Source organism: Erpetoichthys calabaricus, chromosome 12, assembly GCF_900747795.2.
Source record: "Erpetoichthys calabaricus chromosome 12, fErpCal1.3, whole genome shotgun sequence".
Taxonomy (NCBI): Eukaryota; Metazoa; Chordata; class Cladistia; order Polypteriformes; family Polypteridae; genus Erpetoichthys; species Erpetoichthys calabaricus.
Window position 1 is genome coordinate 161,699,031 of NC_041405.2, and position 23,838 is coordinate 161,722,868.

The following is a 23,838-nucleotide window of genomic DNA, read 5'->3' on the forward strand; positions in this document are numbered from 1 at the left end:
GATCGCGAATACAAGCGGCTGAAATGAGTTTCCTCCGCAGGGTGTCTGGGCTTTCCCTTAAAGATAGGGTGAGAAGCTCAGTCATCCGGGAGGGGCTCAGAGTAGAGCCGCTGCTCCTCCGCATCGAGAGGAGTCAGATGAGGTGGCTCGGGCATCTGATCAGGATGCCTCCTGGACGCCTCCCTGGTGAGGTGTTCCAGGCACGTCCAACCGGGAGGAGGCCCCGGGGAAGACCCAGGACACGCTGGAGGGACTATGTCTCTTGACTGGCCTGGGAACGCCTCGGGATTCTCCCGGAAGAGCTAGAAGAAGTGGCCAGGGAGAGGGAAGTCTGGGCATCTCTGCTCAAGCTGCTGCCCCCGCGACCCGACCTCGGATAAGCGGGAGACAATGGATGGATGGATGGACCTCTTGCATAGCCCCGGATCTGCTTCTTCGTGACCCTGGACCACCTTCAGCCCCAAGATGTCTCCTAAAAAGCAGTGCTAGTAAAACAAACACAAACATCTCAAGATGGATGAATGGCGGCATACATTCACCCAAGCTGCGCTCACCTGCTGAAGGGCCTGGTTTTGCCGCATGTACTCCTCGTGCAGTTTATCCACAAGATTGTGGACCATGTTTGGCTGGACGTGCAACAAGATGTCCCACCAGTCATAACCAGTTACCATGCAGTACTCGAGTAGAAAAAGAAGGTGGCGTAGCGACGTGTTCATATCCAGCGTGTGGCCCATAGATGGGGACACCCTCAGCATGTGCAACTGAAACAGACAGAAACCAAACCATCAGGCCAACCTCTTGGCTAAAGGATAGCATTTGTGATCCTAACTGCTGTCATTTCCAAGGACAAGAGGACTTGCTCACTCACAACTAAACAAAAACAGTCTGGGATTTTTGACATTTCTATGGAATCTCTTTACCTTGCCGTGGTTGTCTATGCCAATGAGAGCCAGTGATGTCCATGACAGCTGAAGGGCCTTAAAATGGACCAACACACCAGTGGCCCGTGACCTTTTGATTGCCGGTTCGTCACGCTGAGAGGCAGGCGATGTCAACATGCCCATCACCTGGAGCGAGAGGCGGTGAACGATCTGAATGCTGCCGTCATGAAAGGCCAGAGCCAAGCCTGAAAGATCAACATGAAAACCGTGATGAAGCCCCTTTGAGTGACTGTGCTGTAGTTGAACCCTGGGGTGGTCAGAGTGAAGAGATAAGACTGGCAGTGACTACACAATAAAAAGTGAGAAATTCAAACTGACACTGAAACAAACCCGCTTCTAACTTTTATATTCTCTAAACAATTCCAGCACCCCCAAGGACCTCAGAGCAGCTGTTTTAACTTCATACATTCATGAAGGCCTTGGAGGGGCTAATCCTGAAACTGATCTGCCCCCTGGTTCCACACCAACCTGATGCTTTGCAGTTTGCCCACCAGGCACACGCAGGTCTCTGATCTCCGGGCCATACAAAGTCTACTCCCACCAGGACAAAGCTAGCACCACAGTCAGGAGCATGACCTTCGATTTCTCCAGCACTTTTAATATCATTCTGCCTCACAGACTTGATACACAGATTAGCGCTATCCACCTTGATGCCCCCTCAGTCTCCTTAGATTATGGACTACCTGACCAACAGACATCTGTTTGGGAGGCCCAGGGGCTCTGAGTCACAGATGGTGATGTGTAATGCTATGGCACCTCAGGGATCCATCTGGTCTCTCTTCTGGTTTATCTTCTACACAAGGGGCATCCAGTATGATGCCAGCTCTTGGCATCTACAGAAATGCATCGCAGGTTGCATTTAAAATGAAGATGAGTCGGAGTACAGGAGGCAGGTGGAGGACTTTATCTTGTGGTGCAAGGAAGACCAACTGTAGCTCTGCATCAACAAGACGGAAGAATCAGTGGTGGGCATCATGTCAAGGAGCCCGGGGGGGAAACGTGGAAGTGGTGCACAGCTAAAAGTACCTGGGGATCTGTATCAACAGCATACTGGACTGGTCCGATACCACAGTGGCACTGAACCAGAAGGGCTGGAGAAGACTGGACTCCCCGAGGAGGCTCAGGTCTTGTGATGTGAACAGCAAGATGCTGGAAATGCGCTACCAGATGTTGTGATGTGAAATTTTGCTTACAAGTTGATAAATATTTTGTATGTCTTTATTTGTAACTTAGACAAAGTAATGTAATATTAGTATTACATTATTGATAATAACAGCAATGGTTTAAGAACCCTTTACCCCCTTTAAGGAATGAGTTTGTAATTCTATGACAGGGTTGGGGTAAAGTGCCTAAAACAAGTTTGGCTAAGACTCTTCTGCTAAAGTCTCTCCGTCAACACCCACAGGAAAGCCAGGCTGCCCAACTGCCAAGCTTTACCTTAACACCTGGTTTGGAGGGTGGCAGGTGTGAAGATGTTCTATCCCCCCTCCATTGGTCTGAAGTATGGCTGTTTGGAACTGTCCCAACCCACCGCTGTTACTTCAGGGGGGTTCTGTCCTGGGGACCCGCCTTTTCGTTATTTACCTCCTTCCCCTCAGTAACATCCATCCATCCATTTTCCAACCCGCTGAATCCGAACACAGGGTCACAGGGGTCTGCTGGAGCCAATCCCAGCCAACACAGGGCACAAGGCTGGAACCAATCCCGGGCAGGGTGCCAACCCACCACAGGACACACACAAACACACACCAAGCACACACTAGGGCCAATTTAGAATCACCAATCCACCTAACCTGTATGTCTTTGGACTGTGGGAGGAAACCCACGCAGACATGGGGAGAACATGCAAACTCCACGCAGGGAGGACCCGGGAAGCGAACCCAGGTCCCCAAACTGCGAGGCAGCAGCGCTACCCACTGCGCCACCATGCCGCACTCAGTAATATCTTTCATAAATATAACATTTACTTCCACTGTTATGCTGATGACCCCCAGCTCTATCTCACTAGCAAACCTGCTGTTTCCTTTCCACTCTCCTCACTTATTGATTGTACAGCAGAAATCAAATCCTGGTTTTCTTTAAATTTTCTTAAATTAAATAACAAGTGACAACACTGAGGTTCTCCTCATTGGTACAAAGTCAACATTATCCAAAACTGATCATTTGTCCTTTGTTATTGATAACTCCTCTGTGTCCCCTTCCCCACAGGTGTCATCCCTGACAGTACTTTATCTTTTCAGTCCCACATCAATAACATCTCCCAGTCTGCTTATTTCCACCTGTGTAACGTTAATCGTATTTGCCCCCCACCACTGCTATCCTCATTCAAAGCCTTATTACTTCTCGTCTCGATTATTGCAATTCCCTTTTCTTTGGTCTTTCTCACAAATCTCTTTATAAGCTTCAACTGGTCCAGAATTCAGCTGCCCACCCACATCATTACTAGACCCCCCTCTACTCACCATATCACTCGCGTCTTGTAGCAGCTTTATTGGCCTACAGTTCAGTTCTGCATTCAATTCAAAATTCTCCTGTTAACTTTTAAGGCTCTCCATATCTGTCTGACCTCCTCCATGTTGCCATTCCCTCCCGCACCCTTAGATCCACTTGACTGTTCCCCTCGCCAGTCTTACCACTAGTCAGTTGCTCTGCTCCCCAGCTCTGAAACTCGCTACCATCTGAGCTTAGAACGATTGAATCATTCTCACTTTTCAAATCTAAACTTAAAACTCATTTGTTTAAGATGGCTTTTTCTGTTTGATTACAATTCTCGGTCTGATATTCATTTTTGTATTTTACTTTTGTTTCTAATGTGTGTTTCATCTTATTGCTCGGTGTCCTTGAGTGTTTAGAAAGGCGCCAACAAATAAATAAAACGTATTATGGCAATCGGAAGGTTGCCGGTTTGAATCCCGTAAATGCCAAGAGAGACTCTGCACTGTTAGGCCCTTAACCTGCAATTGCTACGCATTTTGAGTAGTGAGAAAAGCTCTATATAAATGCAAAGAATTATTATTATTATTATTAAAAAGCCTTTGAAGTACCATGACGCCCTATTGGCTGTAGGGGTTGGACAGAAAACCTATACATTTGCTTGCTTTACTCCTCCCTCTCTCTTTCTTACCAAACTGATGAAAGACCATCTCACACACACCATGAACTGAAAAGGACAACACAACGAAGAGCACAACTCGGCAGCCATATTGAGACGGACATGCGGCCTGTTCTGAAGAAAGCGGACCACAAAATGAGGCCTTAACTCGAGACATTTGAACTCTTTCAGGGCTGATGATGAAAAGGAGTAGCTGACTATGGTAATCGACTGTAAACTGTGACAAAAGCAACTGTTATGTTTTAGCTGGATTCTCGTTGCTAGAAGGAAAGTTAGTTTCATCGGTTTGACCGAGATTTCCCACGCTTGCGTGAGTAGCAAAGTGCAAACAGTAAAAATGGCACTGACATCTAGCGAGAGATCAAAGTGAATGCATAAAGCAAAACTACTGCGTGGATGACGTTTGGCCTATTATCTCTGAACTGGACTATGACTTGTTGGACAATGATTTTGATACAAGTGATCGAAAATGAACGTGAGGTTCCAGCTTCAGTTGACTGGTCCCCAAGGTGCTGAACGGGTTCATGTAGCTGATACGCCAATGGCAATGTTCGCCAGGGAGGAGTGTCACTTAACAATGATAAGAGGTAGAAACCGTGATCGCTGCTGCTGCTGCCTCAGCAACGTGAAGACAGCTTAGCAGCAAGTCTGCCGCACATTCTTGTCAAATTGGCTGCCACAGCATGCAGCAACAGATGTTTTATGTTGATTTCTGTGTGAAACCATTGCTTTTCAGAAACTGTTGTGGTGTGTGGCCGGCTAACTATTCCGGCCCTCACCCCCAGGCCGCCAGATGGAGCTCTCCCAACAGCGTGGACGTTCCCCGAATTCCAGCAGGGCCTCATGGACTTTGTAGTTTATATGCACAGCCCTGCTGGATACCTTGGGGACCACCAGGAGTCGCTGTGGGGAGGCTGCCGGACTCTTACTTGCCCTATAACCCGGAGGTGTGTCAGGATCACGTGACAAGAGGAAACGACGTGCTTCCGGGTTGAAGAAAGGAGCTTTTTATCCGACCCGGAAGTGTTCACGATCACATGGACAGAAGGGAGAAACACTTCCGGGTCAGGGGGTATAAAGGACTCATGGGTAAGCCCAGACATTGAGCTGAGCTGGAAGGAAGGGTGGCGAAGTGTCTGGGAGTGTGGAGGATTGATTATTGTATTGTTTATTGGTTAGTTATAGGAGTATTGTGGAGTGGAGGGTGCTTTGTGCACTGTACATTGTCCAAATAAATATTACTATTGGACTTTTACCTGTTGTCTGGAGTGGTCGAAGGGTTCAAGAGGACAACAGGGCCTCAATCTGCGACACTGTTTTTTGGAAAAAATATTCAGCCCTCAAAGAGTTAAGTAACTAACAAGTCTGTGTGCCGCCTGAAACTACACATCACCATTAATCAGGTTGTATGGTTGCCGATATTCACTTGTGCTTTGCTTATTGTTATTATTTATGAATATTATCAAGAATACATTGTTTAAATTGTAACTTAACTCCTGCTTGTCTTTTACTACACCTAATTGCCTGAGGTTATGAATGTAGAAGGGAAGGTGGAGAGAAGTTATATGGTACAGTACCTTATAAACAGTGGTAGTTCAGGGAGATTTGAGGCATTCTGACCAAGGCTACACATTAATAACACAAAATGGGAAAGGAGGGTAAAATATTACTCTACCAAAAACAAAACACCAGCCCAGAGCAGACGTCAGGCTATTGTTCTACCCAGTGGTCTACCTGCATTCAGGCAAAGCAAAACGTCCACAGAAACTTCTCTGAAAAGCCAGAAGCATCACAGGACTCACCCTGGACATTCCGGAAGCTGCTATGGAAAACAGCAATGGTGGCAAAGCTGGAAGCCATCATGAACAACTCTGCCCATCCACTCCAGGGGGCGCTTTCTTGTAGCCCTTTTGGCCACATGGTGTGTTAAGAAGAACCTCTGGGGATGTTTTCAGCCCGAGGCCATCAGCCACTTCAACACAGGAAGAAAGATGTAATGGGAACAGTCGGCCGCTACGCCCCCGTCGTGCTCCTAGTAATATATTTCACTTTTTTTTTCTTTTATTTCTGCCATCATTAACCTAAATTAAATGTAGCTAAATGCAGTTTTACCCAAAGCAAATTTATTGCAACAAATATTATATAATACTAATATTATATCAGGTGTCACATGAGAAAACCGAACCATCTCCAACGTCGATGTACGTTTCTTAGCCCGTACACGAAATGAAAGATATGCAATACAGAAATCCAATTGCAACTGTCTGAAGGAGCCACCGGCAATAAATTACACGTTTTTCCTTGTCGTCGTCCTTCAGTTCTTGGACACAAGTCATTCTGTAAAGGCTTCATTTGTAGTGAGTGCAACACACGTTGACAAGACCTGCGCAAACCATATTTCTTTGTTGTGCCAAATTACGTGTCGATTTCCTTCTTCTTCTTCTTCTCGAGTCCTTGATCCAAGGGCGTCTGGCCATCCGCTCCTGAATATCTGCTATGACCACAGGTGTACAAACGGACGGGGCCCGATTCTTTTTGCAGTTTGCAACTGACCCAGTCTTACGCCACTTCTTCACCAACTCGTGAATGCTGCTCTTTGCTGGTAGGTTTACACCAGGAAACTTTGGTATCCTTCAATAATGTCTCGCACAAAAAGGCGAGCTTCAAAAGGGCGACCTCAATTGGGCATGGCGAATAAAGACGTTTGCAGATAATTTAGATAATAATAGATAGATAATAATAAAATATCTACGTGGCATTGCACATAGTTGCGTTTGCCTTTATTCGCTGCGCCCAATTGAGGTCGCCCTTTTGAAGCTCACCTTTTTGTGCGCGCCCTTACTGAATAGAACCAGAAACTTCTATGCGAAAATGTCCCACGTTTCCTTAAAAGAACCGGTAGACACATACGCCTCCACTATTCCAATCCACTGTGGCAGAGAATACATCTTCCGGATTTCTTTCACGCACGTCTGTACCCACTGGCTCACAGCTTCCTTACTAATGCACAGCTGGGGCTGCTGACCCGCCGGTTTACTAGCTCGAGACAGCCGGTCAGAGACTGTTCGGTTTTTCGTGCGCCGCCCTGTATTAATTTGCATGTAATCGAAGTAACGCATATGTAGTGATGAAAAAAAATTCCACCAGTTTTCGACCTCCCTAAGTGCAAAATTATCATTTTAATATAAAGTTTGATTATAAATAGAGATAAATGATTGTGTATCGATATTATCAATTAGTTATGATGAGAAACGAGATCTGAGATTTGAGAAATATTGTGCAACTGGCAGGGGTTCTGATGAGCTTTTCCTCCATCTCAATTTACAAGAAAGTCGAGGGCAGCGCACTCCCGATTTTTTCGGTTTCCAGTACTGACAACATGCCACATCATTTTTTCTAAGCCCGCATATTCCTCAGCAGGGTGGACAGCCAATCCCAGAAAGCACAAGGTACATGGCAGGACCAATCCCTGGACAGGGCGCCAGTCCACCGCAGGGTGAACACACACACGGGCTACTTTAGTGTCGCCAATACGTCTAAACCTGCGCATCTCTGGACTGTGAGACGAAACCCACAGACGCGGGGAGAACATACACACTCCACACAATGAGGACCGTGGACGTAAATCTGAAGCAGAAATAAAGAGTGCTATATGCTACGCATCGTAAAGTAGGAGAAGTCCTCTTTGGTTTTAAAAATAATCAGTATGTTGAAATAAACTGCTCAAAATAATGAAAGGAACACTTTGAAAACACATCAGATGTGAATGGGGAAAAAAAATCCTTCTGGCTCTCTCTACAGCTATGGACTGATATGGTGAAGTGTGAGGAAGGAAAGGATGGAAATGAAAAAAAGATCAACCAACAGAGGGACCCCCGAAAACCAAAGGGAAAAAATGAAGCGGAAGACAGGCGAGTCCATTTGGCCGAAATCGTACTCAGTAGTTTGTATGCCACCCCCTACCACCGCCACCACCTGACCACGTCCTAATGGGACGACGGATGGTGTCCTGGGGGATCTCCTCCCACATCTGGACCAGGGCATCACTGAGCTCCTGGACAGGCAGAAGCGTTAGATGGACCGAAACAATGTCCCACCAGAGGTGTTCTATTGGATTGAGGTCAGGCGAGTGAGCATACAGGGGGGCCAGTCAATGCTATTAATTCCTTCATCCCCTCACCACATGAGGCTGGGCATTGTCGTGCACCAGGAGGAACCAGCATGGGGTCTGACAATGGGTCCAAAGATTTAATCCCGATACCTAATGGCAGTCAAGGTGCCCACTGTCGTCTAGCCTGTGGAGGTCTGTGTGTCACTCCATGGATATGCCTCCCCAGACCATCACTGACCCACCACCAAACCAGTCATGCTGAACGATGTGACAGGCAGCATAACCTTCTCCACGGCTTCTCCAGACCCTTTCACGTCTGTCACATGTGCTCTCATCTGTAAAAAGCACAGGATGCCAGCCAGTGGTGGACCTGCCAATTCTGGTATTCTATGACAAATGCCAATCAAGCTCCACGGTGCCCACTACAGGACGTTAGGCCCTCAGGCCACACTCATGTAGTCCGTTTCTAATTGATTGGTCAGAGACATTCACACCAGTGGCCTGCCTGCCTGCCTGCTGGGACTCATTTTGTAGGCTCTGCCAGTGCTCATCTTGTTCCTCCTTGTCCAAAGGAGTAGATACCGGTGGGTCCTACTAATGGGTTAAGGACCTTCTATGAGAGGCCCCGTCCAGCTCTCCTAGAGGAATTGCCTGTCTCTCTCCTGGAATCTCCTCCATGCCCTTGAGACTGTGCTGGGGGACACAGCAAACCTTCTAGCAATGACACGTGGTATTGATGTGCCTGCCATCCTGAAGAAGTTGGACTACCTGTGCCACCAAAGTCTGCAGGGTCCAGGTATCACCTCATGCAGCCAGTAGTGACACTGACCGTAGCCAAAGGCAAAACGAGTGACAAAACTTCATCAAATTTCAGTGGCCTCCCTCCATTCCTGTTTTGGGGGTCATCTCGTTGTTGCCTCTCTAGTGTCCTCCAATGGCCAGGGAGGACAGAGAGAGAGAGAAAAAAAAAAAAAAAAAACAAACTCCAGACGGCTGTGGAAAAAAAGTAAAATCTGCAGGGGTTCCAGGCCATGAGACCACCCAGCCCCCTCTATTTATTCTACCTAACATAAATGACCTCAGTCAGTCCTCATGGTATTCAGATTTCACATGGAAGAACTTGATGATGACGGTCATGTGGACTTCTGGCCTTCAATCCATCAATGTAGGGACATCACGGTGCTTTGATGTGGTGGTGGGGGCGCAGATTGCCACCACAGAAAACCAGTAGAAGAACAAACACCCATTGACAGCCACAACATTCTGGCTGGTATATAAGAAGAAATGTGGCGAGTAAGTTTGAAAAACAAGGCAACTAGAGGAGCCCGGACACCCACTGTATGCCTGAAATCCTGGAAAAGCTTCATGGATGAGACTCCACCAAGGACTCAAAAGTCAAAGCAGCAAGGTTGGACTCATGGCGTGGGCGTCTTTGAGACATCAACTCAATTAGCATCTCTGGGCTAGAAGTGGGAGAACATCTTCACGTGGACGGTGACTTGGACTGGACTACATACACACTAGGACTGGCAGATCCAAAGCCCTATGTGACCAAGTGGGGGTACTCCAATGACGGCGATCTATGTGACTGCGGGGAAAGACGGACCATGGAACGTCGCCTGATCGGCCCACACCTGGATGAAAAATGCACTTTGGAGGTCTTCAACGTGGCCACGGACAGAGCAACAGCCTGCACTCGCCACGGAGGGGCACGTAACACCTTGGATCAAGGACTCGAGAAGAAGAAGAAGAAGCTGAGAGAGCGAGATGCACGTGTGCTGTTCATTACTGTGTAGAGTCAAAGTCATCTCTATGTATATAAAATCCAACGTCTGTCTGTCTGCTTGCTTTTCACGAGAGAACTTAACGGATTTAGATCTGTTTTTTTTCTAGAGAGTTTTCTTGAACTTTCCGGTTGATTTTGCGACTTCTCTCATCACGCTAAGAATCCTAGTTCGCTTGTGGCCGCAATTTATTCCTGCGAATCCGAGAGAGAGGCGGCAGGCCGAGGGGACGGGGGGGGGGGGGGGGGGTTGACCGTGACGTCAGGAGTGGGGAGCCAGGTGGGACCCTCCTCGCTGTCCTGTTTCACTAATATGCGGGTGGAGACACGGGGGACGGCTAGTTTGTAATAACGGAGTCCGTATTACACTGAATCAACATTAAAATGTGTGTTTAGTGACCTGAAATTAGTTAAGTTTTATTTATTCTGCATTACCTGTTTGTTAAGATGTATTACGAATGCTTGCCTTAGTGTTATTTACATTCAGCAATATTTATTTCAGTAATAATTTCATGTTATTACATTAAAATAATGCTTTAAGTCTGTCAGTACTGTTAATTGATCAACTTTATTGCTTAACCGTTCCTCCCTGTGTGGATAGCGCTTTGAGTACTGAGAAAAGCGCTATATAAATGTAATGAATTATTATTGTTATTATATTGCTGACAAGTTAGTATCCTCTGTAGGTTCATTTAAGAATAACTCTGACATCTAGTGGTAATTTTGTGTAAGTTACTGATGGGCTTTCCTGTATCCTTTCTTTATTGTGGAACACCGACACAAACTCAAAACACACATAAACTTCTTTATAAATGAGCCTTAATTTCCGTTAGTCCTTTACCAGGGTTGGGACCGACACTCCGGAGTGAACACAACGTGTCCTGAACTGCTCACTGGTGTGCAGTCCTCCTTTGCTACACACCGGGGACAGGCTGCCCTTTACCAGGGTAGTTGGCTAATTATCTGTGTGGAATGGCACACGTGGTGTGTGTGGCACAAAGAACAGACCGGCCAAAGATGAGGGTGAGACGCCAACCCACCTGAACGTCAAAGACACGGTCTGTGCATCAGCCCGCCTGCTGAACCTCATGAAGCGGACCCTTCCCTGTCCTTTCATACAGCCCTGCAGTTTTCATATTCTAACAGAAAGGACTGTTTAAGCTTTGAGACAAAGGCGTATTTGGATCAGTGTGGTATATCTGGACATTGCGGTTTTCTACCATTTATGTTCTCTTGCTGCTATAATTTGATTTTAATAAATGTTGCTTTGCTTTTAACATTTCTATATTTTGCCCGAGTGGTCGAAGTAATCAGGTAAATACATCTGCTACTCTCCTTCTCACGGGATTATCAAGCCAAGGTGGGACTCCTCTAATAGTTAGCAGAACCGTAATGGGTTGGCGTCTGTAACGGAGAGCACTATCTGGCATATGGGCTGATGAGCCTTACCCAGTAAAACGGTCTTTAGTAAATAATTTTGGGCCATGTTGTATGCCCAAGGTGAAGCTGGATAAGCCAGTTGTTACCCAGGCACACATGTGACCTAACACAAGGGTGGACAGACTATGGCCCCCCGAGGTGTATATGGCCCACAGCATCACACACACAACTTTAAAACCTTCGTGATTTTGTAAACAAAAATGACAAACACATAAACGGTGCGTGTTTTGGAACACGTGAACGAACGAGTGTGCTTGTTTAGAATGTTACATGGGTACAAGAAGACGCTTGTCTTTATGGAAGTGGACGGCGTGTAACCGTATGCGTACACACGGACATTTTGATCGGGTGTAGTTGGAAGACCTGGAAGTCGTTCTGTAAGCTCACACGCGTCTCTTTGAATTGCCCAGCTTCTGAACTGACGCTCACATGCAGGTCATGCACCTCATTGGGGACTCCGTGAGCAACACAAAGTCAAACCAATGGTACCCAAGGATTCTCCAAAAGAGACAGACAGTACCAAAAGGAGTCCAGTCTTCATCTCAGGTCACTGGAGAGCATCCATGTCTGGCAAACAGGAAGCCTCAGAACTCTAAAGACTTGGACCTTCGTCCTTACAGTTGTGCTTGAAAGTTTGTGAACCCTTTAGAATTTTCTGTATTTCTGCATAAATATGACCTAAATCATCATCAGATTTTCACTCAAGTCCTAAAAATAGATAAAGAGAAACCAGTTAAACAAATGAGACAAAAATATTATACTTGGTCATTTATATATTAAGGAAAATGATCGAATATTACATATTTATGAGAGGCAAAAGTATGTGAACCTTTGCTCTCACTATCTGGTGTGACCCCTTTTGCTGCAATAACTGCAACTAAATGTTTCCAGTAACTGTTGATCAGTCCTGCACACCGGCTTGGAGGAATTTTTGGCCATTCCTCCGTACAGAACAGCTTCAACTCTGGGATGTTGATGGGTTTCCTCCCATTAACTGCTCTCTTCAGGTCCTTCCACAACATTTCGATTGGATTAAGGTCAGGACTTTGACTTGGCCATTCCAAAACATGAACTTTATTCTTCTTTAACCATTCTTTGGTAGAACAACTTGTGTGCTTAGGGTCGTTATCTTGCTGCATGACCCACCTTCTCTTGAGATTCAGTTCATGGACAGATGTCCTGACATTTTCCTTTAGAATCCTCGGATATAATTCAGAATTCATTGTTCCATCAATGAAGGCAAGCCGTCCTGGCCCAGAGGCAGCAAAACAGGCCCAAACCATGATATCTACCACCACCATGTTTCATAGATGGGATGATAAGGTTCTAATGCTGGAATGCAGTGTTTTCCTTTCTCCAAACATAACGCTTTTCATTTAAACCAAAAAGTTCTATTTTGGTCTCATCTGTCCACAAAACATTCTTCCAATAGTCTTCTGGTTTGTCCACGTGATCTTTAGCAAACTGTAGACGAGCAGCAATGTTTTTTTTGGAGAGCAGTGGCTTTCTCCTTGCAGTCCTGCCATGCACACCATTGTTGTTCAGTGTTCTCCTGATGGTGGACTCATGAACATTAGCCAATGTGAGAGAGGCCTTCAGTTGCTTAGAAGTTCCTCTGGGGTCCTTTGTGACCTCGCCAACTATGACACACCTTGCTCTCGGAGTGATCTTTGTTGGTTGACCACTCCTGGGGAGGGTAACAATGGTCTTGAATTTCCTCCATTTGTACACAATCTGTCTGACTGTGGATTGGTGGAGTCCAAACTCTTTAGAGATGGTTTTGTAACCTTTTCCAGCCTGATGAGCATCCTTTGTTCATGCCATGATACACTTCCACAAACATGTGTTGTGAAGAGCAGACTTTGATAGATCCCTGTTCTTTAAATAACAAACACAGGGTGCCCACTCACACCTGATTGTCATCCCATTGATTGAAAACACCAGACTTGAATTTCACCTTCAGACTAACTGCTAATCCTAGAGGGTCACATACGTTTACCACTCACCAATATGTAATATTCGATCATTTTTCTCAATAAATAAATGACCAAGTATAATATTTTTGTCTCATTTGTTTAACTGGTTTCTCTTTATCTACTTTTAGGACTTGAGTGAAAATCTGATGATGTTTTAGGTCATATTTATGCAGAAATATAGAAAATTCTAAAGGGTTCACAAACTTTCAAGCACAACTGTATGCATAGATACCGGGAGCGCTACACACCCCTTTTCCAGCGACCTCATGACCCCCCCATGCTCTACCAATCCCTCTACTGACTTCATGATGTTACTGATGTTAAGGTGCAGACGATTCTCAAAGTTCTCCCCCGTCTCATCCCCCTTATCAATATACCCCATAAGTGCAGAATCATCTGAGAATTTGTACAAGTGACACGGTCAGGTCAGGTTGGGGAGCAGCTTGCCGCACCCACCACACGATGAAACAACCAGGGTCTCAAGCGGTTTCTTCGTGTGGTGGGTGTGGCAACGCTCTGTACCAGTGCAGGCTCCCCAACTTGACTTGACAACTGCTTATTGACTTTCTCCGCACCAAGCAGCTTCAATGTCTGGTCACTATTCAGGGAGTGGACGAGAAGGTGGTGCACTTCTGCAAGTACTTGGGGGTCCACATCAATGGCAGGCTGGACTGGTCTCGTAACACAGAGGAACTACAGGAGAAAGGGCAGAGCAGGCTCTTTATCCTTAGGAGACGGCGTTCCTTTAATGTGGAACGTGACATTGTTTATATCTTAAACAACACTTCAAGAGAGGACCACCCAATCAACATGCTAATTAAAAGGCTAGGCTCAGTTATAGGACGCACTCTGGACCCCCTGGAGGTAGTAGGGAAGGAGACAAGGAAGACGAGTGCCATTATGAAGAATGCTGCACATCCTTCTCTGTGACACCTCAACACTGAGGACTTTCAGCCAATGATTTATTAGGTAGAAGTGTTTCCGCAAACGCTACGGGGGCTCCTTTATGCCCACCCGTGTAGTGTCTCACTGGAACTGCCAAGTCAGAAGTTTTCTTCTTTATAATTTTTTCCTTTTTAGCCATTCTGGTGTGTTTTCAGACCGCAGTATGTGTGTGTGTGTTGTCACATACGTGTGCATGGGAGGCAGCTGAAGGGCTTGAGGAAGGGCAGTTCCGAGTCATACCGGGATGTGGCCGAGTGCACGGAGTCTTTTTCTCCCTTTCCTGTAGACCATTCACGGGAGATCCCACCTGGCCCTCTTGACTTCACGTCCGGGCTCGACCCTATGGCTGAAGACCTTCATGAGCCCCACCCCTTTGACCTCACTTCCTGTCTTCCCCTTTAAAAGCCTCCACCTTTTCCCTATTCCCTCAGTTCTGTTTTGGACTCGGTTTTGTGCACAGCAGTGCTATCATTTAAACGACGACCAAATATACGGATGGCTGCCCCAAACCTGGCTATGGCTCTTTGTGGCTTTTGTGACAGTGTGTATTTATTTATGTATTTATTTGTTTATTTAATAAGCACCTGTCAAAAAAACTACAATTGCCCCGGGGACAAATAAAGTTCTATCTATCGATTTAGCTGTACAGGTAGAATTTATGAACCTCCATAAGGAGGACATGTTTTGGAAGTGTAAAAGCTTTTTCACTTTCCAGGAAGTGAATCTGGGGGAATACAGATGATTGAGATGAAGAGGCAGTGGTGCCTAAATCAGAACCAGAATGAGCCACTGGAGTCGCCGCACTACAACACACCACTGGTCTGGGAGGTACGTAAGGAAGCTGGGTTAGCAGAAATGCAGGCTCATGGAAGCTCGACATTTCTGCTGCTCCATTCATGCAGATGGCCAAGCCGATGTCTCAGCTGTCACATCCATAAACAAACCATGCTGTGTCTCTGCCATTCCATCTAAGGGCCATGCCAGACCACGCCAGGCTAGAGACCGATTAACAGACTAAGCAAACTGAACCGATTATAATCCAAGATGTATTAGTATTACTGCCATGCTCATTTAACTTGGCTTATATTTTAGGCACAACTGGAAATCTTAAGTACACATTTTCTTCAAACATAGATGAACGTTTTTCTCCTGTATGTCATGATACTCTAATTGCCTGGCTGTTGTGATGTGAGATATTGCATACAAGTTGATAAATATTTTGTTATGTCTTTATTTGTAACTTAGGCAAAGCAAATGTAATATTAGTGTTATATTAGTGAGAAGCATTCATGTTTAGAACCCCCCCACCATTTTATCAGGTTGTATGGTTGCCAATATTCAAATGTACTTTGCATATTGTTATTATTTATGAACATTATCAAGAATACATTATTTAAAGTGTAACTTAACTCCTGCTTGTCTTTTACTACACCTAATTGCCTGAGGTTATAAATGTAGAAGGGAAGGTGGGGAGAATTTACAGTCCATCCAGAAAGTATTCCCAGCGCTTCACTTTTTCCACATTTTGTTATGTTACAGCCTTATTCCAAAATGGATTAAAATCATTTTTTCCTCAGAATTCTGCACACAACACCCCATAATGACAACGTGAAAAAAGTTTACTTGAGGTTTTTGCAAATTTATTAAAAATAAAAAAAATTGAGAAAGCACATGTACATAAGTATTCACAGCCTTTGTCATGAAGCTCAGAATTGAGCTCAGGTGCCTCCTGTTTCCCCTGATCATCCTTGAGATGTTTCTGCAGCTTCATTGGAATCCACCTGTGGTAAATTCAGCTGACTGGACCTGATTTGGAAAGGCACACACCTGTCTATAGAAGGTCCCACAGTTGGCAGTTCATGTCAGAGCACGAAGCATGAAGTCAAAGGAATTGTCTGTAGACCTCCGAGACAGGATTGTCTCGAGGCACAAATCTGGGGAAGGTTACAGAAAAATTTCTGCTGCTTTGAAGGTCCCAATGAGCACAGTGGCCTCCATCATCCGTAAGTGGAAGAAGTTCGAAACCATCTAAACTGAGTGATCAGGGGAGAAGGGCCTTAGTCAGGGAGGTGACCAAGAACCCGATGGTCACTCTGTCAGAGCTCCAGAGGTCCTCTGTGGAGAGAGGAGAACCTTCCAGAAGGACAACCATCTCTGCAGCAATCCACCAATGAGGCCTGTATGGTAGAGTGGCCAGACGGAAGCCACTCCTTAGTAAAAGGCACATGGCAGCCCGCCTGGAGTTTGCCAAAAGGCACCTGAAGGACCTGAACTCCGAGAGACTGAGAAAGAGGAGCCACAACACTGAAGGAGCTGAGAGTTTGGTGTGTGGGACAGTAAGGAGATGACTATGTGAGGACCTGAGAGATGAACAAGGAGTGTATGGAGCAGAGTGAGGAAGAGGAGGGCAAAGTTATGTGGGGCTTTGAAGGGGAGAAGCAGAATTTAACCTTGATGGAAGCGGTGAAGTTGGGAGGGAACAGGAGAGATGTGAGCAGAACGCTGTGTGTGGCTGTGGAGTTCTGAATGTGCTGTGGCCTCTGTGTAGAATCTGCGGGAAGGCAGATGAAGAGGGAATTACAGTAATCAATACATGCTGTTATGAAGCAAGGAACCAGAGTTTGAACTTCATTAAAGGACAAATAGATGGAGAGGACAGAATGACACCAAATGTGTAGCGATGAATCAAACCAAACACTCAGGGTACAAAAGCAGGCCAATACATAACGAACTTGGCGAGTCCCACTTACCCCATGATAACACAAGAATCAAATTTTAAGAGCTGATTACCTGCTGAATGGTTCTATTCAATAAGGGCGCGCACAAAAAGGCGAGCTTCAAAAGGGCAACCTCAATTGGGCGCGACGAATAAAGGCAAACGCAACAAAATTATTACAGAAAACTTATTAGATAAAATCTACTATTATTATCTATCTATTATTATCTAAATTATCTACGAACGCCTTTATTCACCGCGCCCAATTGAGGTCGCTCTTATGAAGCTCGCCTTTTTGTGCGCGCCCTTATTGAAGCATACCCCTGCTGAACTGCCATAACAGGAATTGGATGTCATTTATGGAGTCAGCTGGTCTACAGTCTCGCAGCACTCAAAAGGTGGAGATGTGAGGCAAGGGCCTTCATTTCGGTCCCATTAACTTTCTGTTTTTAGCAACTAGCTTAGTGCTTCTTGAATTTTTCATTTTTATACGTAGCCAAAAACTTGCTTATATGCCATTGATTGCTGCAAATGTTCTACTTTTCATCTCTCTAATAAAAATTTCATTGCAAAAAAAAAAGTTTTAAAAATACTCTGAAGACACAGGCTCTTAAACTGTAGGCCGGGACCCTCTCAGAGTCAGGCGTCTTCTGAATTCAGGTCACGCAGACTTGTGATTCACAACAGTACTCAACCGGTCGGGGTGGCACACGGTGTGTAGAGTGTCTTGCAATGGAGTAGCCATGGTCAGTTTAAGCAAACACCATTTCTGATCTGCATTTGCAATTCTCCAGGGGGGACCACCAAACTCTCTTGGGTTGCAAGGGAAAACAAAAATATGGCTTAAGAACCACATGTGAAGGCTGAAGGTGGAAGATCTTGACATACAAATACCACGAGCACAGTAACCTCCGCTGGCTGTTTGAAGAATTCACTGCGATTGTGACCACCCTGCCCAGCGATTGCTCCTGCCTTGTGCCCTGGCAGACTCCAGGTTCTCTACAGCCCTGCCCTGGTTAAGTGGATTAGGCAAATAATAATAATTCTTTGCATTTATATAGCGCTTTTCTCACTACTCAAAGCACTCAGCAATTGCAGGTTAAGGGCCCAACAGAGCAGAGTCCCTATTGGCATTTACGGGATTCGAACTGGCAACCTTCCAATTGCCAGGGCATATCCCTAGCCTCAATTCTGATATTTCACTGGCAGTAAAACATTCAACATCTACTGTAGATCTTTACAAATAAATAAGAAAAAATAAAATTGAAAAAGAGCAACTACATACCAAGACCAGGGCAGAATTTGGTATCACTGGCCACCTTCAAGTCAGTGTTGGAGATGGAGATGGGCAGCTTGGGCAATGCCACGGCAGACACCCGCTCCAAGTCATTGGTAGCCGACAGGATTCGCCACTTGAGGATCATAGGCTGCTTCTCACCCACTAAATAACAGAGGAGAAAGAAAATAATAGCATTAAGACGCTGATGTGGACAGCATACCGATGGAGCCATCAGACCTAAACAGCAAGCTCGAGAGCAGAACTCAGAAAGTCAAAAGCTTTAAGTCGTTCAGTGTGGAGCTCGACTTTTGTCAGCAGGAGAGGTTGACACCCAAAACCCACTGTTACATTTTAGTTCGACTCTCTTTGCTAGAAGGAAAGTTAGCTTCGTTGGTTTGACTGAGATTTCCATGCGCTTGCGGGAGTAGTGAAGAGCAAATGATGACAAAAATGCCATTGACATCTGGTGAGAGATCAAAGAGAATGCACAAAGCAAACTACTCCATGGACGACGTTTTGTATGTCATTGCTGAATTGAACTCTGACCTGTCGGACTCCGATTCTGATGTAAGTGATCATGTACAAATGGTGCGTACACACAAAAATGTTGCATACGCCCGTTTCCATGCTCGGATCGCGATGTATAAAATAAACTTGGTGTAAAGCCACACACATTTTCACAGTAGCTCAAACCCTGGCGTACGCAAGTCCTACTCTCGGTTTTGCAAACTGGCGGCACCCAGCGTCAAAGCAGAGCTACTGTTCCTGTGTGGTTTCTCTTTCTTTTTTAGATCAAATAAACAATATGCGGTTAATTTCAGTGTATTAGTTTAAGGCATCTGATTGTAATCAACCTGTAACAATAACATGGTCCACGTAATGGCCAAACTATTCTAAATACTCTCAACTGCACCTTCTTCTTCGTTCAGCTGCTCCCATTAGGGGTTGCCACAGCAGATCATCTTTTTCCATATTACTCTCACTGCACCACTCGAAGTATTTGTATCACTGTATCTTAGTGTTGAATCACCGCTCTACAGCAGATGATAGGATTATCGGTATACAGCATCAAACACACGCTGCCTCCGCCATGCTGTCTATTTGAACTGCTCCCATACGTCAAACGCTTCAGAGCCTTTCCTGTACGGACCTCACGGTTCACAAACAGTTTCATCCCAAGAGCTCTAAACGCACTCAATCAGTCCATCAAGTGCTCCTTGTAGAACTGTTTGTACTTATAAGTACAATCGCCTCACTGTAAACTTGCCATACAGTTATAATATTGCACAACCTGACCCACTTTATAAAGCGCATATTTACAAATAATGACGATATTTTTAAGATGAAAAGCAGCAAAATAGGTTTATTAAACAGAAATAAAGTGTTAACATAATTTAAATAATCTATATTGTTAATAATTAAACGTGAGGACATGGTGTCTCAGTGCTAGCGACAATCTGGCACCCCATTCAGGGATTGTTCCTGCTTTGCGCTGTGTTCTTGTTGGGACTGGCGCGACACTGGAGGGATAGACGGATAGAATAATTAAACATGTACTACGAAGATATTTCAATGTTCCTTAAAAGTTTTGAAAAAAATCACCGTTCTCAGCTTACAGATGGTTTGACATCTATTTCAGAGGTGATTGTGTGGCGATTGGTTACTTGGAGAAGGAAAAGGAAGGACAGGAATTGGAGGTTAGTACGTCTGAAAGAGACAGCACTGCTGCAATAAATTATTTCATCGAAGGTCACACATGGCACAGCAAGCATCTTGTGGAAGGCAGGAACAATCTCTGGACAGGGCGCCAGCTCATCACTCTCACTGCGCCACCGTGTTCCCATGTTTAATAACGTGCTTTAACTCCTATCATCATGAAAATGATATCCAGTATACATCCCAGTATTTTAATTATTCAGAGAGCTGTAATATCACGAATGTAATGGATTCTGTGTCCTGTCGAAGGAAGAGAAGCACGTAGTGATTCACACACAGAGCACATAGAAGAACAAATACAAAACAAAGCATTTAACGTGCTACTTTAGTTACGATGGGATTTGAAAAACTAGTAAATTAAACGATCTTAAAATGAAGTTTATGATGTTCTACTTTAATGACAAAATAAACCACGAGATTAAAGTGGAAATTTAGAGATTAAGTTGACATTTCGTGCTTTTTTCCCCCCAGTGTGTGCCTTTATTTTTCTCTGCACCCTAATAAGCTTTCATATGACACTCAGACGGTGGGCTACGACTCGCCTTGTCACAGCGACTTTGATATGCGACAACTTCTTTATCATTTCGGGCACTGTGCGACTTTGTGAACTTGAGCTTTCGAGTTTCTCCGACACACTATGTCACTCGATCAGCTTCCTTTTGTTGTTTATCCCACTGTTTAAACCAACAAATAGCTCGTTTTTCTTTGCCTCCACTTGGTATTCACTGAAATTCTTCTATTTTTCCCCATGCTTTTGCCATTGCCTTTTCACAGAACGCTGAGCTTAAGAGCTATTTATATCGATTTACATATTCAAAGAGGCGTAATTCTGGGAGGAGTTGGGGCGGGACAGCAGGCGTTTGCACGTGTGTTACATTTCACGCTGGGTGGGATTTATGGAGCGGAAGAATGTGGAAGTTGGCGAACGCACAGTTTTAATGCATCTGGATTTTTTTGTGTGTACGAACATTTCCACTTTTGTCCGTACGCCATATTTTAGTGTATATTCGAGGCGAAGGACTGGCGGCAAAAGAGACTGACTGTGTTGGGCTCTGTGAGCATTGAGTGTTGGACTGGACTGTAAATGAACCACGTGTTGTGTGCTAAACCCTTGTCCTGCCTGTCTCTCTGTCTGTACGCGCCCTTAGGCATCACATCAGTTAGGAAGCAGTCTCACTGCTGGCACAGACTATTCGATACGTTCGTACATAGGAGATGGCTTACGGTTTTCTGACTGTGTCTAACATGCCTCAAGTACGACTGTATGACCGAATTTACAGAAATAAAACAAGATTTAAAAGCCTTGAACAGAACTTTCTAGAAGAGGAACTTTTCTTTTCTTTGCTATATCAGTTTTCTCTCTATTTCTGCATGAACTGCTTTGCCTTGAATTTTTACTAAAACGTTTAAAACAAAGATATTTGGTCTGTGGAATTATTTGATCACGCGTCATATGGGTGCTTGAAACATCCCATGAAGCAAACCTAAAAGCTGCAGAACTTTGGATAAAAACGCAGCTTTATACTTTTATATTGATCTGTTAGAGCTGGAACAAAATTGGCAGCCCAGAAGGGCAATAAAAAAAAAAAAATACAATATATACTCGAGTTTAAGTTCTCCTGCGTCTAAGTCGGGCCTCGATTGATTTTACCGTATAATTTCCAGTATTTTAGAATGTCGGTCGTATAAGTTGAATGCGGAAAACTCCCGCTATTGGTCCACGAGATCACGATATGCTAACGCTCACCTGAGAGAGTAACCACGGCGCACAAGGCCTTTGTTTTCTATGTATTGTGCCTACGTGACCACACGGTAATACCCAAACTATTCCGAAGCGAAGTTTGCACTGATTTGTGTATCTCACACCCTCATACACCTTTATCGTAAGAGCATCCCTTATCTACAATGGAGCATTCGATCAGAAGAAAATATGAAGCTGGTTTTAAATTAAATGACGTTGAAGTGGCAAAAGAAATTGGTAACTGCACTGCAGCAACAAAATTCAACGTGTCTGAGAAACTGATGTGAGATTGGAGGAGGCAAGAAGAACTGAAAAAAAATTAAGTATCATATTTTTGAATGGGCATGCAAGTCGGGGTCTGATTTCATGATAGATTTTTCGGGTTTCAAGGCCCGATTTATACACGAGTATATACGGTAAATAAAATTGTGGGGCGCGCATAAATTAACCGATTCAAAAACTTTTTTTGAAAGTTATTTGGCACAGCGGGGAATTACTAGAATATTAGATGATGAGAGTCGCTATTCTATTAATTGACTGAAGTAATTAATTTATGTGTATTTACGGACTCCACTCACTGGAAGAGACAAGTGGGGGCTATCCGATGCATCTCTCACTCATATGCTCCAATATTGTGGCAGGTGAAATTTAATGTCAGTAAATGTAAAGCATTACACATAGGAAGTAAAAATGTGAGGTTTGAATACACAATGGGCGGTCTGAAAATCGAGAGTCCACCTTATGAGAAGGATTTAGGAGTCGTAGTGGACTCTAAGCTATCGACTTCCAGACAGTGTTCAGAAGTCATTAGAAGGCTAACAGAATGTCAGGTTATATAGCGCCTTGATTTGTGGCGTACAAGTCACAGGAGTTTCTGCTCAAGCTTTATAACACACTGGTGAGGCCTCATCTGGAGTCCTGTGTGCAGTTTGGGTCTCCATAAAGACATAACAGCACTAGAGAAGGTCCAGAGAAGAGCGAATGGGCTGATTCAGGGCTACAGGGGATGAGTTATGAGGAAAGATGAAAAGAGCTGAGCCTTTATAGGAGATGAAGAGGAGACTTGAGAAGTGTTTAAAATGATGAATGAAAGGCATTAGTGCAGTGGGTTGAAACGGTGACTTTAAAATGGGTTCATCAAGAACACAGGGACATAGCTGGAGACTCACGAAGGGGAAATTTCAAACATCAGGATGTTTTTCTTTACACAAAGAACCACAGACACTTGGAATAAGCGACCAAGTAGTGTGGTGGACAGTAAGACTTCAGGGACTTTCAAAACTCGATTTAATGTTTTTTTGGAAGAATTAAGTGGACAGGACTGGCGAGCTTTGTTGGACTGAATGGCCTGTTCTCGTCCACAGTGTTCTAATGTTCTCTTCTCTCCATCGTGGTGTATGCAATAACTGTAATCGCGTAACCACAGATTACGGCTAAATTTGTTACATAACTGCATCGGTTCTGACGGATTATTGTATTGTCATTGATAGTGAACGCGTATGCAAAATTTGAAGAAATTTACTGTCATTTTAATTTCAATTTAAAATCATTTGCAAGATTTAACCTAGACAAACTAACAGACGGAGTCGTCGAGTTAAATGAAATCATTTAAAAACGAGCAGAGCTGCCACCCGGGCAAACAACACAGAATCGTGAAAGGCTGCAACTACTTTAGCGTCAGAGCAAATAATTAGTAAATGATGGATTAATTAAACAATTAGAACACCCAGAAAAGTAGAATTAAAAAAAAATCAACATGAAAATATTGATAAAAAAAAAAAAAAAAAAAAACATTATTCCCATACAACTGCTTGGTACATTTTATTCATCTATATCCATCTATATCTCTACAGTATACAGTGGGTACGGAAAGTATTCAGACCCCCTTCAATTTTTCACTCTGTCATATTGCAGCCATTTGCTAAAATCATTTAAATTAATTTTTTCCCTCATTAATGTACACACAGCACCCCATATTGACAGACAAAAAAAAAGAATTTTTGAAATTGTTGCAGATTTATTAAAAAAGAAAAACTGAAATATCACATGGTCCTAAGTATTCAGACCCTGTGCTCAGT

General features: G+C 44.4%; 1 protein-coding gene across 1 annotated transcript in view; it reads right to left on the reverse strand.

Moving 5' to 3' along the window:
* med16 (mediator complex subunit 16) overlaps positions 1-23,838 on the reverse strand; it is a 110,598-nt gene that overhangs the window by 61,088 nt on the left and 25,672 nt on the right. Inside the window, exons 7-9 of the mRNA XM_028816652.2 lie at positions 18,310-18,465; positions 921-1,126; positions 555-761 (exon numbers count right to left, since the gene is read on the reverse strand). Coding sequence (XP_028672485.1) covers positions 555-761; positions 921-1,126; positions 18,310-18,465 — 569 coding nt within the window. The remainder of the gene's footprint in view (positions 1-554; positions 762-920; positions 1,127-18,309; positions 18,466-23,838) is intronic.